A 23,010-nucleotide genomic window follows, 5' to 3' on the forward strand; every position below is an offset into this window, starting at 1 on the left:
GCGAAAATCAGTGCATATACGAAGATTGCCATCTTTTTTCCAGCACAGAACCAGAGGTGATGCGAATTCGCTGACTGACTTACGGATTATACCCCTTTCGTCCATTTCATTCAAAGCGACACGTAACTTCTGGTATTGTGAAGGGGGAACTCGTCTGTATGGTAAGCGAAAGGGCCTTTCGTCAAACAGACGGATCCTGTGCACAAAGTCCTTGACTTCACCACAATCAAGAGAATGTCTGGAAAAGATAGATTCATACTCGAGCATTAAGTCACACAGTTTCACCTTCCAGAATTCAGAAACTTCACAATTTTCCAGATCAAGAGTCTCCAATCCACACTTTCGCAGCCTGTCTGAAGAGTCAAGAGATATCTTGATTACTGTGATGGGAGTGTCCTTTCCTAGGGTCCTCCATGTAAATTACCCCCTGTTCCCATTGAGTTGTAAAACCACCCAGGCTTGGGACCTGAGGTAATGCAAATTCCAATTGTTAGTTTCTGTCTTCATCTCGGGGGATGTTTGTCTTGGTCTGAGGTATTTAAAGGATTGCAGCAAAAGGATCAGGGCGATTTCTGTAGCCAGAAAGCCCGTAGTGTGTTGTGTGTCTCTTCACTTCATACTATGTATTTTCTAAGGTCAGGTATGCATATTTTACTTTTAGATTCATCTTTGAGAATTTGATGTTTTGTATTGATATGATTTGATGTGTTTCAATTGCATATGTAATTGGCAAAATACATATCTACCTGACTGTTAATAAATTGTTACATTTTGATTCTATTCTGTCTTACTCTGTAATTATTGACTAGTAGATTACGTTGTATCCTTGTTAGCAACATGAGCACCCGAATGAATGAGTTAATATAAAAATAGAGTTAACTAGAATAATCAAATGTCAGAAGAATATTAATTAAAAAGGCATACAGCCAATTTGCATTTCAACCTAAATTCGAGGTCATACTAAAATGGAGTCAGATTAAATAATAAAATGGAGTCAGATTTGAGTTTAACCTAAAATGAATAACTCTGCGCGCTGAAAGACAGAACACGCAGGAAACCTTCATCCAGCACCGGATACCTTCCTTGGGCCGAGTGTCTGGACCTTACAAAGTGGTGACCCCGCCGACGTGATCTCCCTACTTATGCGAGTGACGTCTTTCCAGCGCTAATTTCAAATTGATTCTCTCTGAAGATATAAGGTTTGAGCTTCTTCCCTGTCTACAACTGCTGTGGTAAGTTCATTCCTTTTTCTTATTAGAAGTGTTGAGGGAAAGCTTTTTGCATTTCACATACAGACACATTTTTAGAACGGGTCGACATACCCATTGTTAGACCGGAGACGTAGAAATCCGGTGGGGGGAGAATTAACCGGGAAACATGGCTTTTCAGGGACAATACAGTGACAGTGTAGATCAGGAGATCATGGAAATTCAAGCATTACAAATAAAAGACACACTTCTTAGTTTAAATTATAAAGGATTCAATCTTAAATGGAAAAACAATGAAATTGTAGCTTGGTTTTTGGCCGAGGGCAAAAAATTGGCATCTAAATCGAAATATAAGAATATCCCAACTGCTATCGTCTACCTGCTTCGTAAAAATGACCTCGAGACAATAGCTGAAAACAAACGAACAATAACAAGCATCAAAGAAATTGAAAAAGGGCGCTCTGAAGAATTGCAAAAACTAAGAGCACAGGTCGAGGCATTTACATTCGAGAGACAAGGTTGGGCAAGACAGAGTGAGATGATGTCAAGAAAACTCGAAGAGCTTCAAAAGAAACTCCAAACCGGCAATAATTATATATCAGCTCTTGAAGACTGCTGTAATAATGCAGGCTTCCCAGTGGCAAGCGGCACTGCATGAAACCTTTGATTATGATAGAAACAGCGATAGTGACGATGATGATGTTGCCGCATTAGATTCTCAGAGAAACCGAGATCCCGTTCAGAGACACGGAGAACAAAATCAGCGAAGTCCGATTAAAACCAGAGCAAAATCCAGCGAAAAACCCTCCAAATCAGTTAAAATTGCTGTACTCAAAACCATAACAAATACAAACGATGAAATAACCATGATTAGCCGCCCATTAACATGAGAAGAGCTTACAACACACAAACAGGTCGTGGGAATGATGCCCAGAAGAGGGCCATTCCAACCCTATTGGGAGACACTGATGCTACAAGCCACAGTGTATAAATTGGAAACTAGGGATGTATGGCAAATCGCACTCTTAACCATTCCTGAAGAACTCCGATCTAAATTAACTCCTCAAATGAAATCTGGAGACATAATCAAGCGAAACAATAACGAAACTGACGAAAGTATCTTTGAACGATTAAAACAGGCATTGCTAGATATAAGGGGTCCAACAAGCGCAGATTGGAGCAGGATACTACAAATTAAGCAGGAAAGCAATGAACCGTTTGAAACATTCGCCGAACGTCTGTGGACGACATACAAAGAATATTCCGTTTTAGAAAATGCAAGCCGTGATCACGAACCATTGTTACAACTCATAAAGAACAATGCTGGCACTCCAGTCCAAAATGCTTTGTTAAACGGAGCAGATTCAGCCGAAAACACATTCAGAGCGATTGTAGATTGGGGTTCAAGGATAGAAAACAGATGGAAATCAAAGCCCCAAACCATTGCATCTGCACAGTGGATGACAGAAGGGAATTATTCTAAAAGCAATGGGGCTGAAAAGCATGTCCACTTCTTGGAGGAGGTGACTTGCTGTGATGAATCTAGAACTTTTAGTTCAGAGGAAGCCTGTGCCACTGCTCAAGATAGTGTGCCGATTTCAGTTCTTAAGGAGATGCAGCACCATAATAGCGCAGAGTCGTGGACCAGTGCGCAAGGTGTAAAGAAAGCATTAGAGATTCATGAAAATCCTCAAACTTCAGGAAAACACAGCAAACAAACCTGTGGCAAAGATAGCAGGTTTTGTTCTTCCTGTCAGAAAATAGGCCATACAGAGGAAAAATGCTGGTCACTGGGAAGGGGTAGACCTCCACCTTATTTTCTGAAACGTAGGATATCACTTTCTAAAAAAAAAAGATCAGGGGTTGACATGTAACAAGTCTACCTCTGGTAACACTCTTAGTGAGTTGACTGCATTGTTAATGCAAGGCCTTCAGCTACTGACTTCACTTACTAGTGGGTTAGCAGTTTAATAGCAATGAGTTTAATATGAAAACATCCAAATTTCAATAGTCCTGCTTGCATTTTCAAATTTATAATTGTGCTGAACATTGTGAGCATAGAAAACACATTATAGTTGTTTGTGCTACTAAATGTACACATAGCTTAGTTTAGTTTATTCTTTAAAAAACACATGACTGCTTTACTGTAAGTGTGTAAACACTTAGGTTTAAGGTTGTAGATGCTACATGCATTCTAGACCATGTGTCTTGTGTAAAATTGGAATAACTTTAATACTGGAATTGCATCGCAATTTCAAGTTGCATGTGTGTCTGTGTTGAATTTGTTTGTCTCCTGAGTGGTACACTCTGCTATTTTCTGTATAGCTGCAGTTAAACCATGTAGAGGAGCATAGAATAGCCATGTGGCCACAGAGTGATTTCATAAATGTCTTAATGAAAGTGAGAACTTAAACCTTGTGGCAGACTGATTTGCTTCACAGTGCCAAAAGGGAGGAAGTGTGATTTAATTTCAATAGTGTGGCACAAGCGATAGCAAACCAATTCATCCTTCACTGAGGAGCACCAACTAAAAATTTGATCTGATCAGAGAGAATGACTAACATTATTTGGAAATGGAAACTCTGAATTTGCAACTAATCTTGTAATAAAAACATCTTATGGAAGTATTTTGAGCCAGATCTCACCTCACACTCGCTCTTAGAGGCTATTACCTGTTACAGCAACAGGACCAAATTTACATAACAAATGTAAAACTTCCTTTCCTTTGTTTGGAGCATGACAGCATTTACACAAAGCCACAGTCGTATACAGCCACAAAAAACCATTTGATCTTTTAATCTTTTAAATTGACTTGAAAAAAAATGAGAGGGGGGTGTAAAATACAAGAAGTTTTTATGTGCCACAGAGATCTGCATGTGTGAACAACACCATAAAACAACAATTGTCAAACAGACAACACTGAAACAGGTGAACACATTTCTGCCCACAGATCTGACTGTAATGAGAGCAACAGCAACTAAAGCCATGGACATTGGTCCATTGGAATGCATGATCACATGGGCGATAAAAACACCAATTAATCTAGAAAATGTCCCCAGTAGAACTGGGGTCTCTAATGCTCATGACACAGCAGACTGTGAGGGCTCTACTGCAAAAGCAGCATCAGGTGTTACACACTCAGACTGCACTGAAACAGGAGCAGTGATTCAGATCTGACCAACCGAACTCCGTTTCATGTGACATCTGGATTAAAACTACAGTACATGAGGATGAATGTAGTTAAAATAATTCCACATGCCAGAACACTAAACTGATGAAAAGTTCAAAATTAACTGTGGTTCTCTTTGTATCTGTTTCTGTCTCAGGTTGACCACTGCAATTCTTTGGAGGACAGATACCAGGAGGGTGTCTTGTCCCCTCTGCACCAAGCCAGGACAACAGAATTGTTACATAACCTGAAATGCGGGAGATGAATGTGAAGACACTTGAAGGGGCCATTCACACCTCACAGGAGAACATCACCACACAAATATCTACATGGCCTACCGGATTAGAACCGGAACAAAATTTTTGCAACACAGATTGCTATAGATAAGACTCCATTCATCTCCCAGAAATGACCATAGAACACACATCTCACCCATTGCATCATCACCTCACCTAGACTATCCAGTCTGTACACTACAATCAGAAGACAATGATGGCTTAGATCACAAACGTGGTACTCCACTAAAGATCTATTGTCCATCATCACACTGACAGAACCACATAGCCTCACACACACAGGACAATAGAATTAATTACATTGCCAAAAGATATAAAATATCTACTATCTGCAACTGTCTAAAAAACTAGTGGAACAACACTGTAACACATTTGTACGACAAGTCACAGATCGATGGTGCAAATTTTTTAACACAGAGGCAGACAAGCCTTTGCGATTTAAAATTTTGAATCTTTCAGATTGTTATTGGGGTGGTTGACAAGCCAGAGGGCCCCTGGTTTCCCAACACATCACTAATGACAATAAACATTATTAAAATGATCAAATATGAAGTGCCTGCACTTCATCTCTATCAATCAATTATAAAATTAAACATTTTACCTAACCATCAACTGTGACTTAGCCTTTATATCTTTACATCAGATACCCATTCTCTCACACACACATACACACACACACACACACACACACACATACTGGTTTTTGTGGTTTAGCAGTACTCTGATGGCCAAACCAGTTGGATGGTGGTTTAAGGGGACACCCCTTTCCCGGTGTCCTACAGAGATGATAAAACTATCAAAAAATTTGTTTTACTCTGCAGAACACAAATATCACTTTGGATTTTCTTTACACACAATAGAATTGATAATATGACAATATGATATTTTGGTGGTACACAAGGACTGTCACGCCCCTCCTATAATGTTCCCGCCCATTACATAATTGGTATTTATAGGGTCCGATTGATTTATGAGGACACTCGTTTTACAATACACAAAACATGTCCATTCTCTGGATTACAGGGACCAATGTGTTTTACAGGTACGTGACCCCATACACAACACACAGACATGTCCCTATGCTGCATTACTAAGACTGAGGTGGTTAAAGAGTACAGGATCTTTAACACAATTCACAACATTACAGACACCAATGTGTTTTAGAAGTACTTTAATAATGACTTAAATTTGTGAAATAAAAATAAACATGTTGTCAAATTCGCCAATTAATTAAACGGGTAATCTTAAAAAAAAAAAAAAGGAATGCCACACAAAACAAACATCAAATAATTAAGTGTAATTCACCAAAAAAAAAAAAAAAAAAAAAACTATAAATCAAATCAAAAGGCAATCCTCATGTTGTAAGTACCTCACTAAACACACAGTGTACATGAGATTAACTCTCTGAGCACACAATACATGCTGCAGATGTGTAGAGAAACAGATTTATCTGTAAAGGAATGGTTTTCTTCCAGAATGAAAACTGTCATCATGTACTAACCCTCCACTTGATCCAGCCCTGCATCAGTTTCTTTCTTCTGTTGAACACAAAACAAGATCTGTTAGTTTATGAACAGTTGATGGGCACCGTTAACTTCTATAGTACGAAGAAAAAAAAAAATAATACTATGAAAGTCAATGATGCCCATTAACTTTTCAGATACTAACAGATCTTGTTTTGTGTTCAACAGAAGAAAGAAACTGATGCAGGTCTGGATCAAGTGGAGGGTTAGTACATGATGACAGTTTTCATTCTGGAAGTTAAATTCTCTTTAAGGGACAGGTCATCCAAAAATCAATGAGAAATTGACACAATTTTGTAATTTTTGACAAACTAACAGTCAACCTCGATTTCTACAAGGAGATATTCGTATGAATTGCTGGCATAACAGTATTGCACTATGGGAAATAAAAACAACAGCCAAAGTGCTAATGTTAATTGAATGGCATCAAGAACACACAAAATGTACTGTAACATCACTTGCTTTGGGTTTTCCTTTTTAAGCTAATTCCTCGATTTCTTACAAAATCCCTTATGTTCTGTGCACTGCGTCTCACCAAAACAGGATCCTCAGCAGATTTACACTGCTGGCATTCAGTCAGTGTGGCCAGTTTTCCTTTAGCTATGTGGCCCTTAAAATGTTTCATTACAGCTGTAACTTCAGCATTTGACCAGGACACCTTCTGCCCTCTCCGTGGGTTTTCAGTTTCTGCCTCACTCTCACTCTCTGTACAGAAGAATACATACTTTAGTGAGTTCTAACTCTACGAGAGCTCATGTGCTTTGCAACATTGATGGTGCCATTGCAATTTAAACCTCTGGTACCTTCAGGAAGTTCAGTGGTGCTCTCAATGGGCATCTTCTGAACACCTGCAGACAATCAGTCATTAAAAAAATAAAAAATAAATAAATAATATATATATATATTTTAGTAATATCCTGTTATAAATGCTGGACTAATATAATACAAGGTAACACTTTATAATAGGGAACACTATTAACTACAACTTTTCCCTCAAATTCCTAATTTTCTGCTTATTAAAAGTAAATAAGATAGTTGTTACATTAAGGTATTGGGTAGGATTAGGGATGTAGAATAAGGTCATGTAAAATAAGCTATTAATAAGTGCTTACTACTACTACCACCACCACTACTACTACTACTACTACTACTACTACTACTACGCACACTAATAAGAAACTACAGCGGTGTGAAAAAGTGTTGGTTCCTTATTTTTTTGCATGTTTATCACACTTTAATGTTTCGGATCATCAAACAAATGTAAATATAAGTCAAAGAAAACCAATGAACACAACATGCAGTTTTTAAATGAAGGTTTTTATTATTAAGGGAAAACAAAAACCAAAACTACATTACCCTGTGTGAAAAATGTTTGCCCCTACACCTAATAATCGGTTTGGCTACCCTTAGCAGCAACAACTGCAATCAAGTGTTTGCGATAACTTCCAATTAAATGTAAAGTCTGTTACAGCGCTGTGGATGAATTTTGGTCCACTCATCTAAGCAGAATTGTAATTCAGCCACATTGGAGGGTTTTCAAGCATGGACAACTTTTTAAAGTCACGCCACAGCATCTCAATAGGATTCAGGTCAGGACTTTGACCAGGCCACTCTTACATTTTGTTTTTCTTCAGCCATTCAGAGGTGGACTTGCTGGTGTGTTTTGGATCATTATCCTGCTGCAGAACCCAAGTTTGCTTGAGCTTGAGGTCACAACAGATGGCCAGATATTCTCCTTCAGGATTTTTTGGTAAACAGCAGATTTCTCCATTTATCACAGTAAGTTTTCCAGGTCCAGAAGCAGACTATGACACTACCACCACCATATACAGCAGCTAGAGTCCTTACGAGGTCAAGAAAATATGATCATATTACCCCAATTTTACAGTCTCTGCACTGGCTACCTATTAAGTTCCGTATCAGTTACAAATTATCATTACTTACCTATAAGGCCCTAAATGGTTTAGCTCCTGCGTACCTAACTAGCCTTCTACCACGCTACAACCCATCACGCACCCTAAGGACACAAAACGCTGGACTTTTGGTCGTTCCTAGGATAGCAAAGTCCACTAAAGGAGGTAGAGCTTTCTCACATTCGGCTCCCAAACTCTGGAATAGCCTTCCTGATAATGTCCGGGGTTCAGACACACTCTATGTTTAAATCTAGATTAAAAACATATTTTTCAATTAGCAATAATGCATCTCATAATTTGTGACTGCAGTTGTATCTGATCAAATTTAGCTCGGGTTAAACTAATTAATTGTACTTGGTTGGAACAGCAGCTATGCTAATGATGCCTCAATTTGTTTCTCTGTTTCTGCTGGATCTTCATCCTGTGGAAACTAGGATTTACACAAGCACCAGTCTGGATCCAGAACACCTGAGAAGAGATGATGCTGACACCTCAGAGGAACTCAGATGATGTTAACACTGAACCAACATACAGAACTAACAAATATTGCTGCTTACTATGCAATCACATTATAATTGCTGTTAATAGTTTTCATCGTCTGGTTGATTATGTCTGATTCCTGTCATATGCACATAAACTGACAGTCACCACTTATAAGCTACTACTAAATAGTGTAGAAACTTAATTTTATGTGAAGTTGCTTTGCAATGATTTGTATCGTAAAAAAACACTAATCAAATAAACTTTTTACTTTTTTTAGTTTGTGAAAAATGGCTCTCACTGTGGTTCATTGGAGTCCCAAAACTGTATAACCTTTTCCAGATTGATAGATCTCAATTACTTTCTTTATCATTTGTGTCTGCATATTTTTGAATGTCGACATGATGTCTAGTTTTTTGAGGATCTTTTGGTCTACTTCACTTTTTATCAGACAGGTCCTATTTAAGAGATTTCTTAACTGTGAAGAGGTGTGGCTGGAGAAACTGAACTCAGGTGTGATAAACCAGTTTCAAAGGTGGGGGGGGGCACTTCTGAACAAAGGGCAATGTAGTTTTGGATTTTGTTTTCCCTTAATAATAAAAACCTTCATTTAAAAACTGCATGTGTTTACTTTTAAATTTGTTACCTTTGACTAATATTTAAATTTGTTTGATAATCTGAAACATTAGTGTGACAAACATGCAAAAAAATAAGAAATCAGGAAGGGGGCCAACACTTTCAAACCACTGTAGTTTAGAGACCCTAAAATAAAGTGTTACCCAATATAATTTTTGACTTTGATGATTTAAAAATAAAAAAAACGTAGCTGACACATACCAGCATTACTGGAGTTTCCCGCAGCTCCAGCAAGAGCCTCATCATCAGATTCACTTTCTTCAGGATCACTGTCATCAGAATCAGTCATGTTGATCTCATCTTCAATGAAAAATAAAACTCAGAACATGAAAAACATCTGCATTCAGAAGTGAAATAACACAATCACACACCATTTATAAACCATTCCTAATGACAAAGAACACAAGACATATTTCAGAGATTACTTTTCTTAAACCTCCCTGTGAGTTTAAAAGACCCGCTGTGCTAAACATGCTAGGATGGACGTACCTTCAATCTCAATGTCATCAAGGGATTTGCCTTGAAGATTAGGAAGGCAGCCCTTTTCCATGGCTAACAGTAGCTTTGATATTTTAGCAAGCTGAGTAGTGGCTTCTGGCAGTCTGTAATAGTCACGGTGGACACGGATGTCATGCCCTAAGAAATCAGCAACCTGATCTAACTCGTTGTTTTTCAGGTTTAGGATTTGAGAGAGTGTAGCCACGTGCTTGCGAAGATGAGTGGATCTGAGAAATTCTGGATTTTGAGCTCCACATTCCCTTGCATATACCCTCAGAGAGTCCTGGCCTCTGTAGTAACTCTGGCAGTTTGGCCGAGCAAACAAGAAAGTATTAGTGTCTAGCACTCCACATGTACCTCTCCTGCTGACCAGTAGCATCAGGGCATCGACCATATCAGGAGAGAGAAGAACCGCAACCTTTCTTCCCCTCTTCCCCCTGATCTCAACTCGACTGAAATGGCTGCAGAGTTTCTGCTCAAACTTGCTCAGGCCCATCGCTACATCTTCATGGAGAGAAGTGCCGTCCCTTTCATTGAAAGCCTTCAGCGGCATTTTAGAGACCTCTCCTGCACGTCTGCGGTTGAAAACAATGATTCTGGTGAGGGTTGCTTTGGCCAGTTCTGCATAGCTTTGAGGAGATGCAGTCTCTTGTAGTTTATGAAAAGCAGTATCTGCAGTCTTCTCAAGGAGCTGATGAAGAGACTGGACATCCTGGGTGAAGGGAAGTGTTGATGGCTTGTTAAATTTGGCCTCATTCAGTGTCACCAAAGCAGTGTGTGAGATCATCTCAGACCACTTTGAGGAGTAGAGCTTTTTGAAGGTCTCTGTTGATGAGATCAATTCCTTGTCTTCAGACATCAGTGCTCGGCACTGAATGATTTCACAAATCTTATTCAACGAATGCCCCAGTTTCAGGGCAAGGCTTGGGCTTTGGTAGCAGTGGCTCTCATCATCATAGCCAGACACCATTTGAACCGCTCGAATAAGTCTATGAAAATTGGCAGGTTTCAGAGCTTCTTCAAGACTGTACACAGAAAACTGTCTACGCAAAGTCAGCAACAATCTTCCAACTTCACGGAGTTTTTGTCGAATATACTCAAATTTGGTAGGGTCATGACCATGTTTGTTAAAAAACGACTGTGCAAGCTGAAGAATACTCAGGTCATTTTTGACCACAGCGGAAATGTCATCCTGCTTCATCACACCTAAGAGTTTCCAAACTCCTTGTGATATGTGCTGACTGAATGAAGACTCTGCCATAGATGCCAGGCCCAAGACTCTCCTCCTCCCTTGCTCTTCACTGTCAGCTGCTGGTTTTGAGGGACATCTTTTTAAATGACGCCACAGATCTCTCCGTACAAACAACCCTTTGCAGTACATGCAATGCAAAAACTGCTTTGAATCACACTTTCTTTTTGGTGCTCGTTTTATTTTAAGAGCCCCCTCTCCAGACTGTAAAACATCAGTGTTATGCTGAAAGTTGCCCTTGTTCCTGAGCTTTTGCAGCATTGCTTTACGTTCTTTTGAGTGAACTGGGAGTGACAAAGCCTGAACAACTTCAACTTCAGCCATATGAGTTTTCAAATGGCGCGCTAACTTGGACTGAGGTTTGCCACAGATGTAACAATAATTCTTCCTATTTGCTGAACAGGAGATTTTTGGTGACTGCACACAATGATCACCTCCAGCCATGCTGCGTTCCCTCTCTTCTCTCAATGTTACTGTGCTTTTTGAATTCAAAAGCTTACTATTGTGTGATTGAGGTGATGACATAAGCACATCTGTTGACCTGCATACCACTGAGCCTTGCTTTCTGGGAAAGTCTGATTCACTGTCTGTCTCAAAATCAGTAAACTGCTCCTCATGACACATTAAATCAGACTCATCATACACACTTGCTGCTTCCATGACCTTCAGGACTCCTTTTCCTTTGCCCTTAGACACATTCAGGGTAGTTACATCTGATCTCAGATGTTCACTAAACTTAGATGACGCAGCTTCCTGTATATCTAAGAGTTTAGCTTGGTCGTAACGTGCTGGTCTTGTTGTCAACTCATCTGAACTGTCTGACTGATGGTCTGACTCTGACTGAGGTATGTAATCCTCATCTGACAGCTCATCTTCCTCTGAACTTACTTCCTATTGTCAAAATATTTATGATTAATTTACAGCACCGATAACTCAAAAATATGGAACAAATGTATCAAATCAAATATTTTCTTACACACGATGACCGTCTTCCATCCCATTCATGAAACTTCAGATAGCAGGACTTATGCCAAAAACTGGAGCACACTATAAAAGAAATGTCACATGTCAGGACACGTTCAACCGCTAACACGAGATTCTATGCCTAAACGTAGAATAAGGTGAAAACAATGTAACACTCCTATTATTATTAATGGTATTACATATCTGTGCATTAGCAATGGTCTGAAATCTCCTTCTCTCCTACTGCCAAACTCAACAGTTATCCCATTTTGAACTGACTTCATAACATTGATTAGTGATACTAAAATGATAAAAATAGAAATGTCATGATGTATAGAGTACAAGTCACCATACTAACATTTACATCTCAGGCCAATCCACTTGAGAGCTGCAACAGGTCCCACACATTCAGCACATTTATCCATGCTTGATATTGCTGAAGTGACCACAACATGTCTGCAGACCTGTGAAGAAAAAAACATCAGTGAGTGTTAAATTAAAGCAACAAAGAAAGATTCTAAAACATACATGTGATACTACATTACGAGCTGCATTGTCTTTCAATAATAATTTAATGTATTTTTAATGACAGGGAAGTTGTGGTCATTTAGTTAATAAGATCACTTACAATCATTAAAAACATTTACGTTACAGACCTTAAAAGGTACTGGTCAATATATTACTACAAATCTACATTTAGAGCGGTCCTGGAGGGCCGGTGTAAACTCTGCAGGACACTGGCCCTCCAGGACCGAGTCTGGACACCCCTGATTCAGACATCGACTAATATTACTGAAAGTGAAAACAGGTCACTAAATACATGCATTTAGTAACAGCAAAGTGTACAGTTCATGCAGACATGGACTTCAGAGCAATCACTGTTGCACTGAAATAACAGTTCATCCGAAACATGTGAATACCTCCTTAACTCCTTCAACTGGGGCACAAAAGCTCTGCTCCTCATTCAACACATGCTCTTTGACAGGTGACATCTGAAAACAATGAAAAAAAGCAAGACTTATGTAGAGATGATTTCTTGCAACATCAATCTAACATTTCATAAAATATGCAATGCACATTTAATTACCTTCTCAACACAGTCCTGATCATCCAATAGTAACTGGTCCTTCTTCAGAGTCACCTGAAATTAAGGAAACAGAAATAAAAAATAAATAAACATTCTACTGCAGACAAAGGATTCAGGGACTGTACAAATTGATAATGAATTACCTTTTCCAGTCCTTCAGAGGCTGCACAGATACTGGAGTCCAACACTGACTGATCACTGACAACTTTCAGCTGAAAACATGAAATCAAAAAATTTAATTAAAATAAAATAATTATGTTATAAATGAGTTACCAAAGCAAAATAAATAAATACAGTTGTGTTCAAAATTATTCAACCACCTAGAGACTGCAGTACTTTACAAATACAAGCTTTTCTGAAGATCCAGGATATAATAAAACTTGCATCTATAACAGTTCACTTGAATATTAAAAGTGATATTGTCAATATATAATGTAATACATTTGAGTTATAAGATTTTTTTAATAATACTGCTATGTCATAGTTATTCAACCCCTATTCAACATTGCTGTTTTTAAATCACTTATTTGCATGGTGGGGAATGTAACAGTCTCAAAACACAATTAAGCTTTTAGAAACTCTATTAAAAACAGAATTAGCTTGAGCCGTTACACATACAGTTAGCCCATGCATGTGTTGAAGTTAAGTAGCAAAAATATCAAAAGAGATCTCACAAAAGCAAAATTGAAGAAATATTGTATTACTTTAGAAAGGCTAAGGCTATATGAAGATTTCCAAGACATTGAAAGTTCCTAGAAACACAGCTCTCAGCCTTATTTCTTAGCTTAAAGTGTGTTTTACCAGAAAATATTTGAGGTTGTGGAAGAAAAAGCACAATCTCATAAAATGTTTAATCAGAGCAACTGAGAAAAATCTGCAATGTACAGCCAAAGACTTGCAAGATGACCCGATGAAAGGAGGAAAACCATTTCAAAGCGGTGTGTAGAAGAACACTAGACAAGTATGGCCTTTATGTTGAGACATCTTGCTGAATACTACTCTTGATCAAGAAGAACAAAAGGCAGACTTGAACTAACTAAAGTTCATTTGTGTAGACTTGTGGAGCTCATGAGGAATGTTTTATGGAGGGATGTGACCAAACTGGAACTTTTTGGACCCATGGATCAGCAGTATGTCTGCTGCAAAACAGGCAAAACTCATAAGCAGAAGAACACCATCTCTATCGTCAAACTTGGAGGTGGATCAGTCCTGTTATGGGGTTTCTTTACTGTAGAAGGAAGTGGAAATCATGACTGTATGAAGGACATCATGGATTCTTTAAAGTGTCAGGCCATTTTGACAAGAATTGTGATGCCTTTGGTGCAAAGACTGAAGCTGTTGATCAGTGGACTTTCCTGCAGGACAGTCATCCCAAAGTACACATCCAAATCTACTTCTGCTTGGTTCAGGGATCAGTCATAAATGTTCTTAAGTGACCTGTTTAGTCTCCAGGTTTAATTCTCATTTCAAATATCTGGTTGAATTTGAAGAAAGCAGTGGCAATGTGAAAACCAAAGATTATCAGTGATCTGAAAGCTTTTTCAGGTGTGGAATGGGCCAAACTGTAGTAGAGAGGTGACAGAAGCTTCTAAACACTTACAGACAGTGTTTATTGGTGATTTTAAAGAATAAAAGATTCTGCACAAAGGGGGTTGAATAATTTTGAACATGAATGTTTAGAGCCAATTCGAATTTTATCATGATTCATCAATTTTCCATTCTCAGAATCACTCAAAAGTGTATTAACAAACTTTCTCTAATACTTTACTGATGCCTTCGTTAAATTGATTTCATAAAATGTTATCCTCCACAGCAAATTGTCTTGCAAGTCAAGGGGGTTGAATAATTTTGAACACAACTGTAAATAAATCAAAAAATATAATAAAATAATAAATTAAAACGATAAAATAACAATAAAATAAAATCACTCAATCAATTGCAGTACCTTCTCTACGTCTGTGTCTTCTGACTGGGACAGTGTGTTGACTTCAAGAGTGGACGGTTCAACCACACTAAGAGTCTAGAAAAGAACATCAAATTAGTCATCTGTGACATTGATTGAAACAATAAATGTGTGGATGAAATTCTAATTTAAAACAGATATAAAATTAAAAATGATTTTTAAAAAAGTACCTTCTCTACGTCTGTGTCTTCTGACTGGGACAGAGTGTTGACTTCAAGAGTGGACGGTTCAACCACACTAAGAGTGTAGAAAAGAACATCAAATTAGTCATCTGTGACAATAAATGAGCACATAAAATACTGATATAAAACAAATTTTATAATCTTGCTTATATTTTATCAATGTGAATTAAAAGTAAGATTACAATATTTCAGATCAATATTTCAATTTTCAAGTGTTACCCAAGTTAATGTTCATGATTTTGTATGTATTACCTTACATGCTTATTTATATATATATATATATATATATATATATATATATATTCCAGTATTTCAGGTGGTGTGTGTGTGTGTTTACACCTGTGTTACAAGGACCCTGTTTTATGAGGACCGTCATAAGAACATAGTCTTGACATAGTCTTGATGTCACATTGTGTGTGTGTTTAGACCCGTGTTATGAGGACCCCGTTTTATGAGGACCATCATAAGAACATGGTCTTGATGTTTGACCGAAGAATCTCAGTGTGTCGTTTGTTTGACAAAAGCCTGGTATTTGAAGACCCTAGTTATCACCATGACATTGGGCTGCGTGGATGTGAAATATTAGGCTAAATATGGATCATTCACATCCCATTGTGGCCATATGATATTGAAAATGTCTAATTGTTATATTTAGATTAAGTATCTTGCAATAGGAGTTGGTAAAAAGTCAGTTTTATTTAATCACCACATATTTTTAAATGATAACTGAGTAGAATCAGTGTCTAAAGAACCTAAAGAACTCTGAACAAGGCACAGCAGCTATAAAGGTATCCAAGAAGTTCTTGAAATAATTGTGTTTGTCCTTAAAAGAATGGAACAGATTACATTCTCTCTTAGAAAAAAGTCTTGACTTGACTGGGACTCTTCAGTACAGTCAAGACCAAGTTCTTATGATGGTCCTCATAAAACAGGGTCCTCGTAACACAGGTGTAAACACACACACAATGTGACATCAAGACTATGTTCTTATGACGGTCCTCATAAAACAGGGTCCTCGTAACACAGGTGTAAACACACACACAATGTGACATCAAGACTATGTTCTTATGACGGTCCTCATAAAACAGGGTCCTCGTAACACAGGTGTAAACACACACACAATGTGACATCAAGACTATGTTCTTATGACGGTCCTCATAAAACAGGGTCCTCGTAACACAGGTGTAAACACACACACAATGTGACATCAAGACTATGTCAAGACTATGTTCTTATGACGGTCCTCATAAAACAGGGTCCTCGTAACACAGGTGTAAACACACACACAATGTGACATCAAGACTATGTTCTTATGACGGTCCTCATAAAACAGGGTCCTCGTAACACAGGTGTAAACACACACACAATGTGACATCAAGACTATGTCAAGACTATGTTCTTATGACGGTCCTCATAAAACAGGGTCCTCGTAACACAGGTGTAAACACACACACAATGTGACATCAAGACTATGTCAAGACTATGTTCTTATGACGGTCCTCATAAAACAGGGTCCTCGTAACACAGGTGTAAACACACACAATGTGACATCAAGACCATGTTAAGACTATGTTCTTATGATGGTCCTCATGAAACAGGTGTAAACATACACACATCCTGACATACTGGAATGTACATGCATGTAATGTAAAAAATAAAAAGTTACTAACATTAACTTAGGTTACAACTGATGTTTAATACCTTTACTTTACTATAATCCAATAAGTCAGAATGGACAGTATAGAGGTGTCAGTACCGTGCATCTCCATGGCCACTCAGAATCACCATAATCATATGTGATCTCTTCACCAGGACAGATGCTCCTTGTGGCAAATAAACATAAGTGAGGTTTTCCATCCACACGAATCGTCTTCATCCTGCTGTTTGGGTTAATATGGTCATCGTTTACAAGCCGCCCAAGAGAACCGTCATCTCGGGCTGCATCGACACTAAACAAGAGACAGACAATATCAGCACTGAAACCTTAGGACCAGCAGATGTCATATTCTGTGATCACCAATCATTTAACACTCATCACCAAGCTTTGAAAACACATGACTGATAATTATAGCAAAATATGACCTCTAATCATTGACATTTCCACTGACACATTTTGAATCATGTAAATTAATTACCAGTTAACATGTAGATCAAACACGTGTACATACCAGAGGAGTTTTCCATTGTAGCGAAACTCAAACATGAAAACTTTAAGTGCATGGTGATATATTCTTTGCCTCCGCTCACATTCTTCTTTGCTGATGAGGTCTCCTCTGTATTCCAGCAGGAAATCTCCTTTCTCAAAGTCAGTACAGCTGAACACACTCCTCCCTAAACAACAACAGAGAGGTGAAACCATCACGAGAACCACACGTCATCAACCGGAGACAGATTTAGTACACGAGTCACTTTAAATGCATAGAAAGAAAATTCTGTCATCATTTACAAACCATCAAATGGTTAGTCATTTCTTATTTTGCCCAACAAAAGATATACAGGAATGAGACAACCTAATGGTGACTATATGATGACAAAATCTTCACTTTTGGGTGAACTATACCTTTAATTTGGCTCAATCAATTAATTTACCTCACCTTTAAGATGACTGATGAACCTGCCCTCGAGTCCATTCTTGTCTTTCTGTTGAAGTGAAAACTGTATGGCCTCCTCCACGGGCTTCAGCTTTCTCCTTCGCCTCACACCTTCAGCCATCCTCTGTGTCTGCTTTAATAACAATAAGAACTGTTGGACAGAATATATGTGGAATATGATGTATTCTGAGCATATGCTGAATATACTATTTTGACTGGTTATCTTTGTAAAAGTGCTTTGACACAATATGCATTCTACAAAGCACACTACAAATAAAGGTGACTTTAACTATTATATACAGTACATATTGGGAAGTGAAAAGAGCACATCTCTGAGTTTATTAATTAAACCAAGCTGAACAGTAATAATAGTAAACAGAACTGCCCCTCCCCTTCAGACTGTAGCCATGACAACAGATTATTATGATGGCTAGACTGTTCTATTACTTTTACAGTTATACTGTGAACGAAAAGAATGTAAACTGACAAGCACTGCTGAGTCTCGTCTGATGTTACTCTTTATAGATGAGACTTACAGTAATCACGCTAGTGCCATTAGCATCACGCGCTAGCTGCTTTCTAAAGAGCACTGAAGACACTCACGAACAAGCCAAACTGAGCCACAAGCTCTCAGAGAAACGGTTTAACAGCAGTATTACTAACCTTTCATATAATAGTTGTTTCCAACAGCTTCACACCACAGATGTCTTCGCTTCAGGTGCACAGATTGTGTCCGGTCCAAACAGGAAGTTACAAACAGTCACACTTGCCTCGCTGATTAAAGCACGTGTACACGGGATTTATAATTATAATAATAATAATAATAATAATAATTATATATTTAAATAACCATCTATGAAACGTTACATTAATAGCGTTACATTAATTTACAGATATTAAACCGAGTAATTACAGCTTTGATGTCACATTCATACTTTATATGATGATATTTAAGGAACATGTTTAATTGCACGATCAGTATGCATTTATATAATTAAATACAATCGATAAATTATTACAAAAAATGTTTAAATAATTACCAAACTGCATTAACTTACTTGTACGGCGCTATTAGCGGCAGAATGTAGCCCCGCCCACCGCCGCCATTTTGTTTTCCCGCCTTCCGATGCCGATCTAGCCAATCAGCGGCCTCCAAACTTACACAAGTGTAAAATATGCAAATTTTCGATGACGCGGATGCAGTACCGGGGCCGGACTGCAGGGGCGCACTCCCGAGCTCAGAGGATACACAGTGTATAGTAAAATTTCAGATTTTTGTGGTATATTAGGACATGGCGCGAAACTTTGAGAGGGAGCTTCTGGGACATAGAGAAAGGCATCTACACTGTCGGAATTATAAGGACATGGGCCCTGTCCTCATAAACCCAAATGTCCCTGTAATGCTGGTGCGTATTCAGGTCAAAAGTCCTTGTAAACCACAAAAACCAACACACACACACACACACACACACGCGCGCACACACGCACGCACACACACACACACACACACACACACAAACACACACCTGTTACAAGGAATTTAGGATTTACATTGTAGAAAAATGTTTTAATCATGTTCTAAGTCACTTCTTAAAAACCTTAGATCATCTAAAGTGGCTTGCAATAGAAGATTCCTGAATTAACAGTGTGATTATTGTATATACCTTCATAATTGTGATTGAATGTTCTTATTGTCATTATATGACTTGTTTATTGATTGCATACCTCTAAATTTATGCTCAAGTTACTGACCTCTTGCTGCATTTCCTTTGAGTCATTCATACCAAAATTTATGTTTACATGGGACCACTTTTAACATCAGATGTACCACTTGCACTGGCTGACATGAATTCATCAGGTTTCTTTTTTGTTTTATTGCTCTTATGTTAATTTATGACCTTTTTATCTTACTCCATGGGTGATGACATTAAGCTGATCCGAATTCAGTCATTGAATGGCTACTAAGATGCTTTTCAGGCGTCCCACACAAATCAGTGTGTAAGCAAGGAGGACACCTTCATCTACTGAAGTCTGCTTAAAAAAAACTGCACCGCTGGAGGAGAGAGGATTCACGAAGATGGGTCAGACTACCGTCCTAGAGAAGGTGCCATAAGGAGCAGAGGTTTCTCCACAAAGGAAGGACACGTTAACTGAACAAGTCGTAAAGGCTCAGATTGACCCACTGAACTGTGCTCACATGCTGAGCTCAACCACAGGTAGAAACCCTGGAGACATTCATCCACCTGCCAAACTCAAGCGACACACACATGCTGAGACTGAGTGTTCTGCAGATGAATACAGCCCTCAGAAGGTTTCTAAAGCTGCTTACATCACAAAGACAATTTTGAGATAACATCTTGAAGATAAACAATCATGTAACGGTGACCCCATTGGATTCATCTGAATGTGACCCATTGGGGGTCAAACGGAGGAACTGTAAGGACGAAAGAACCTGAGATACTTTGATCTCCTGAGAAACAGGCAATACAAACATACACAGGCATCTTCAAGACACCCCACAGAGTGGAGGAGCAGGAGACCTCCTTCCCTTGTGGCCATTTGTTTCATTTTAAATCCCTTCACCCATTCTTCCTTCTACTCAGTCTGCTCAAAATGATTACATGAAAATGTCAATGCAAGTGAACTAACACTCATGTCTAGTATCATTGGAAATGTCTCAGTGCAACTGGTACAATGGTCTCACTCTCACAAAAGTAGATTAGAAGATAATACAGATCTGAAGAGTCAAGAGATATCTTGATTACTGTGATGGGAGTGTCCTTTCCTAGGGTCCTCCATGTAAATTACCCCCTGTTCCCATTGAGTTGTAAAACCACCCAGGCTTGGGACCTGAGGTAATGCAAATTCCAATTGTTAGTTTCTGTCTTCATCTCGGGGGATGTTTGTCTTGGTCTGAGGTATTTAAAGGATTGCAGCAAAAGGATCAGGGCGATTTCTGTAGCCAGAAAGCCCGTAGTGTGTTGTGTGTCTCTTCACTTCATACTATGTATTTTCTAAGGTCAGGTATGCATATTTTACTTTTAGATTCATGACTACGCTAATATTTGTCTGTTTCTCTCTTATTTCGAGGTCACCGTAGCCACCAGATCCAGTCTGTATCCAGATCAGAGGGTCACTGCAGTCACCCGGATCCAGTACGTATCCAGACCATATGGTGGATCAGCACCTAGAAAGGACCTCTACAGCCCTGAAAGAAAGCGGAGACCAGGACAACTAGAGCCCCAGATACAGATCCCCTGTAAAGACCTTGTCTCAGAGGACCACCAGGACAAGACCACAGGAAACAGATGATTCTTCTGCACAATCTGATTTTGCTGCAGCCTGGAATTGAACTACTGGTTTCGTCTGGTCAGAGGAGAACTGGCCCCCCAACTGAGCCTGGTTTCTCCCAAGGTTTTTTTCTCCATTCTGTCACCGAGTTTCGGTTCCTTGCCGCTGTCTCCTCTGGCTTGCTTAGTTGGGGTCACTTCATCTACAGCGATATCATTGACTTGATTGCTAATAAATGCACAGACACTATTTAAACTGAACAGAGATGACATCACTGAATTCAATGATGAACTGCCTTTAACCATCATTTTGCATTATTGACACACTGTTTTCATAATAAATGTTGTTCAGTTGCTTTGACGCAATGTATTTTGTTTAAAGCACTATATAAATAAAGGTGACTTTGACTTTCGTCACATTACAAAAAAATATATAGGTTTCACCATCTAAACCCTGTCAGTTCCAAAATAACGCATAATGTCGGTATCACACAGAAAGTGCTAAAGCTGCAGCATTTTTATTGAACAAAACGATTAAAATTAGCACAAAAAAATTAAGACACTTACGTCTATCTCCATTGTCCACCATTAAAGAATTTAGTAGTCTCACCGCTTCAGTCATGGTGCTGTCCTGCGAATTTGTTAATAAAATTACAGTGTCTTATCATATAAGTTACTATACATTAAAATGCCCTTTAAAATGGACCAACAATGGACGAAAAATTCTTTACATCTTAGTTTAGGCGTAACGTTACCGTGAAATGGCAGGTGAAATTAAACTGAGGCAGAAAATGCTGACAGAGTTAAGCCAACCACACATACCTTACTAATTATAATATTATGATATTTCAATACTTATTTTAATACTTAATAAACGATTATGCAGTTTCGACTTTGTGTATTTATCTTGTGATAAATTAGAAATAACTTTAGGTGTAATCATACCTTTGACTCAATATTTGGATAAAAAGAGGCAAATAATTAAGTTATTTTTCACACAAACAGTATAATATAAAATTAATTCAATTTGTTTTAGTGATGATCCAAGTTCAGGAATAAATCACACGTTGATAAGTTAAAGAGTAACTAAATCCTAAACCAACTTTTTTTAGATAATGATCTGTAAGAATGGGGCTTTATTAGTGCTGTTCAGTGATTCGAGTAACTTTTTTGACATTTGAGTATAAAGTGTTTTAATTCTACAAAATATGGGGTAAAAACGCCTGAGTGCTGCCCTCTTCAGGTTGAACGGTGGCTACTGCAGTTGATTTTTCCTATTTGATGTTGCAGTGGCAAGTGACGCAAGCAGTTTCCAGCTCACCACACCCCTTGTTACGAGCTACCACGCCCTTGGGAGTATAAAACCATCTTGTTCCGTCAAAATCACTGTAGTGAGTCAGGAGTTGGAATTGCGAGTAATGATAACGACCAGGATAGACTATTATAGCATAGCAATCAAGTTAGCGTAGATTTATCTGTATTTAGTACAGTGGTCAGGATGGTACGGAGGTGTGTTGCTAGTTCCAACAGCCCTGTTGGACTGCATAGTTTACCAGCAGACTTTAAAATTAGGCGCCAGTGGTTGCATACACTTGGCCTGGAAGATGTCGTGTCTTAGGGCTGATGATGAATTTCTTCAGTCAAATAAATAAGGCTCGGGAAACGGGGCTCTAGGTGTCAGAATTTAGACTTTATTGAACACAGCAACAAAGCCGAGATGCCGTGCACTGCACCTGAATCTTCTGTCTGTCCATGCACTCATTTTATACCTCTATCTCTATACCTTATTTGGTAGTTCCGGTTTTTAATTGGCATTGCCCGCCAAGTTTGCCACCCCTTATCGCTTAATGATGGAATTTGGCCAAATCAACAATTAAACAATCTCTCCCTATTGGTTGGCTATGGTCACGTGAGACATCCCCACAAGTCTGTTTACTACTGTCAGCATTTGGAAATCACCCA

At 38.6% G+C, this 23,010-nt stretch overlaps 1 protein-coding gene across 1 annotated transcript; it reads right to left on the reverse strand.

Annotated features, from left to right (window-relative positions):
* Positions 1–6,363: 6,363 nt before the first annotated feature.
* LOC127952310 (uncharacterized) lies at positions 6,364–18,966 on the reverse strand. Its single transcript, XM_052550695.1, has 15 exons — positions 18,817–18,966; positions 18,422–18,532; positions 17,762–17,891; positions 17,336–17,498; positions 16,924–17,116; positions 14,968–15,042; positions 13,166–13,234; positions 13,023–13,076; positions 12,856–12,927; positions 12,294–12,399; positions 11,949–12,019; positions 9,715–11,863; positions 9,427–9,525; positions 7,000–7,044; positions 6,364–6,901 (listed from the first exon to the last, which is right to left on the reverse strand). The coding sequence occupies exons 3-15, from the start codon at positions 17,877–17,879 to the stop codon at positions 6,651–6,653; spliced, it is 3,465 nt and encodes a 1,154-aa protein (XP_052406655.1). The 5' UTR covers positions 17,880–17,891; positions 18,422–18,532; positions 18,817–18,966; the 3' UTR covers positions 6,364–6,650.
* Between the last annotated feature and the right edge of the window lie 4,044 nt (positions 18,967–23,010).

Source organism: Carassius gibelio, chromosome B3 (genome assembly GCF_023724105.1).
Source record: "Carassius gibelio isolate Cgi1373 ecotype wild population from Czech Republic chromosome B3, carGib1.2-hapl.c, whole genome shotgun sequence".
In the NCBI taxonomy this organism is placed as follows: Eukaryota; Metazoa; Chordata; class Actinopteri; order Cypriniformes; family Cyprinidae; genus Carassius; species Carassius gibelio.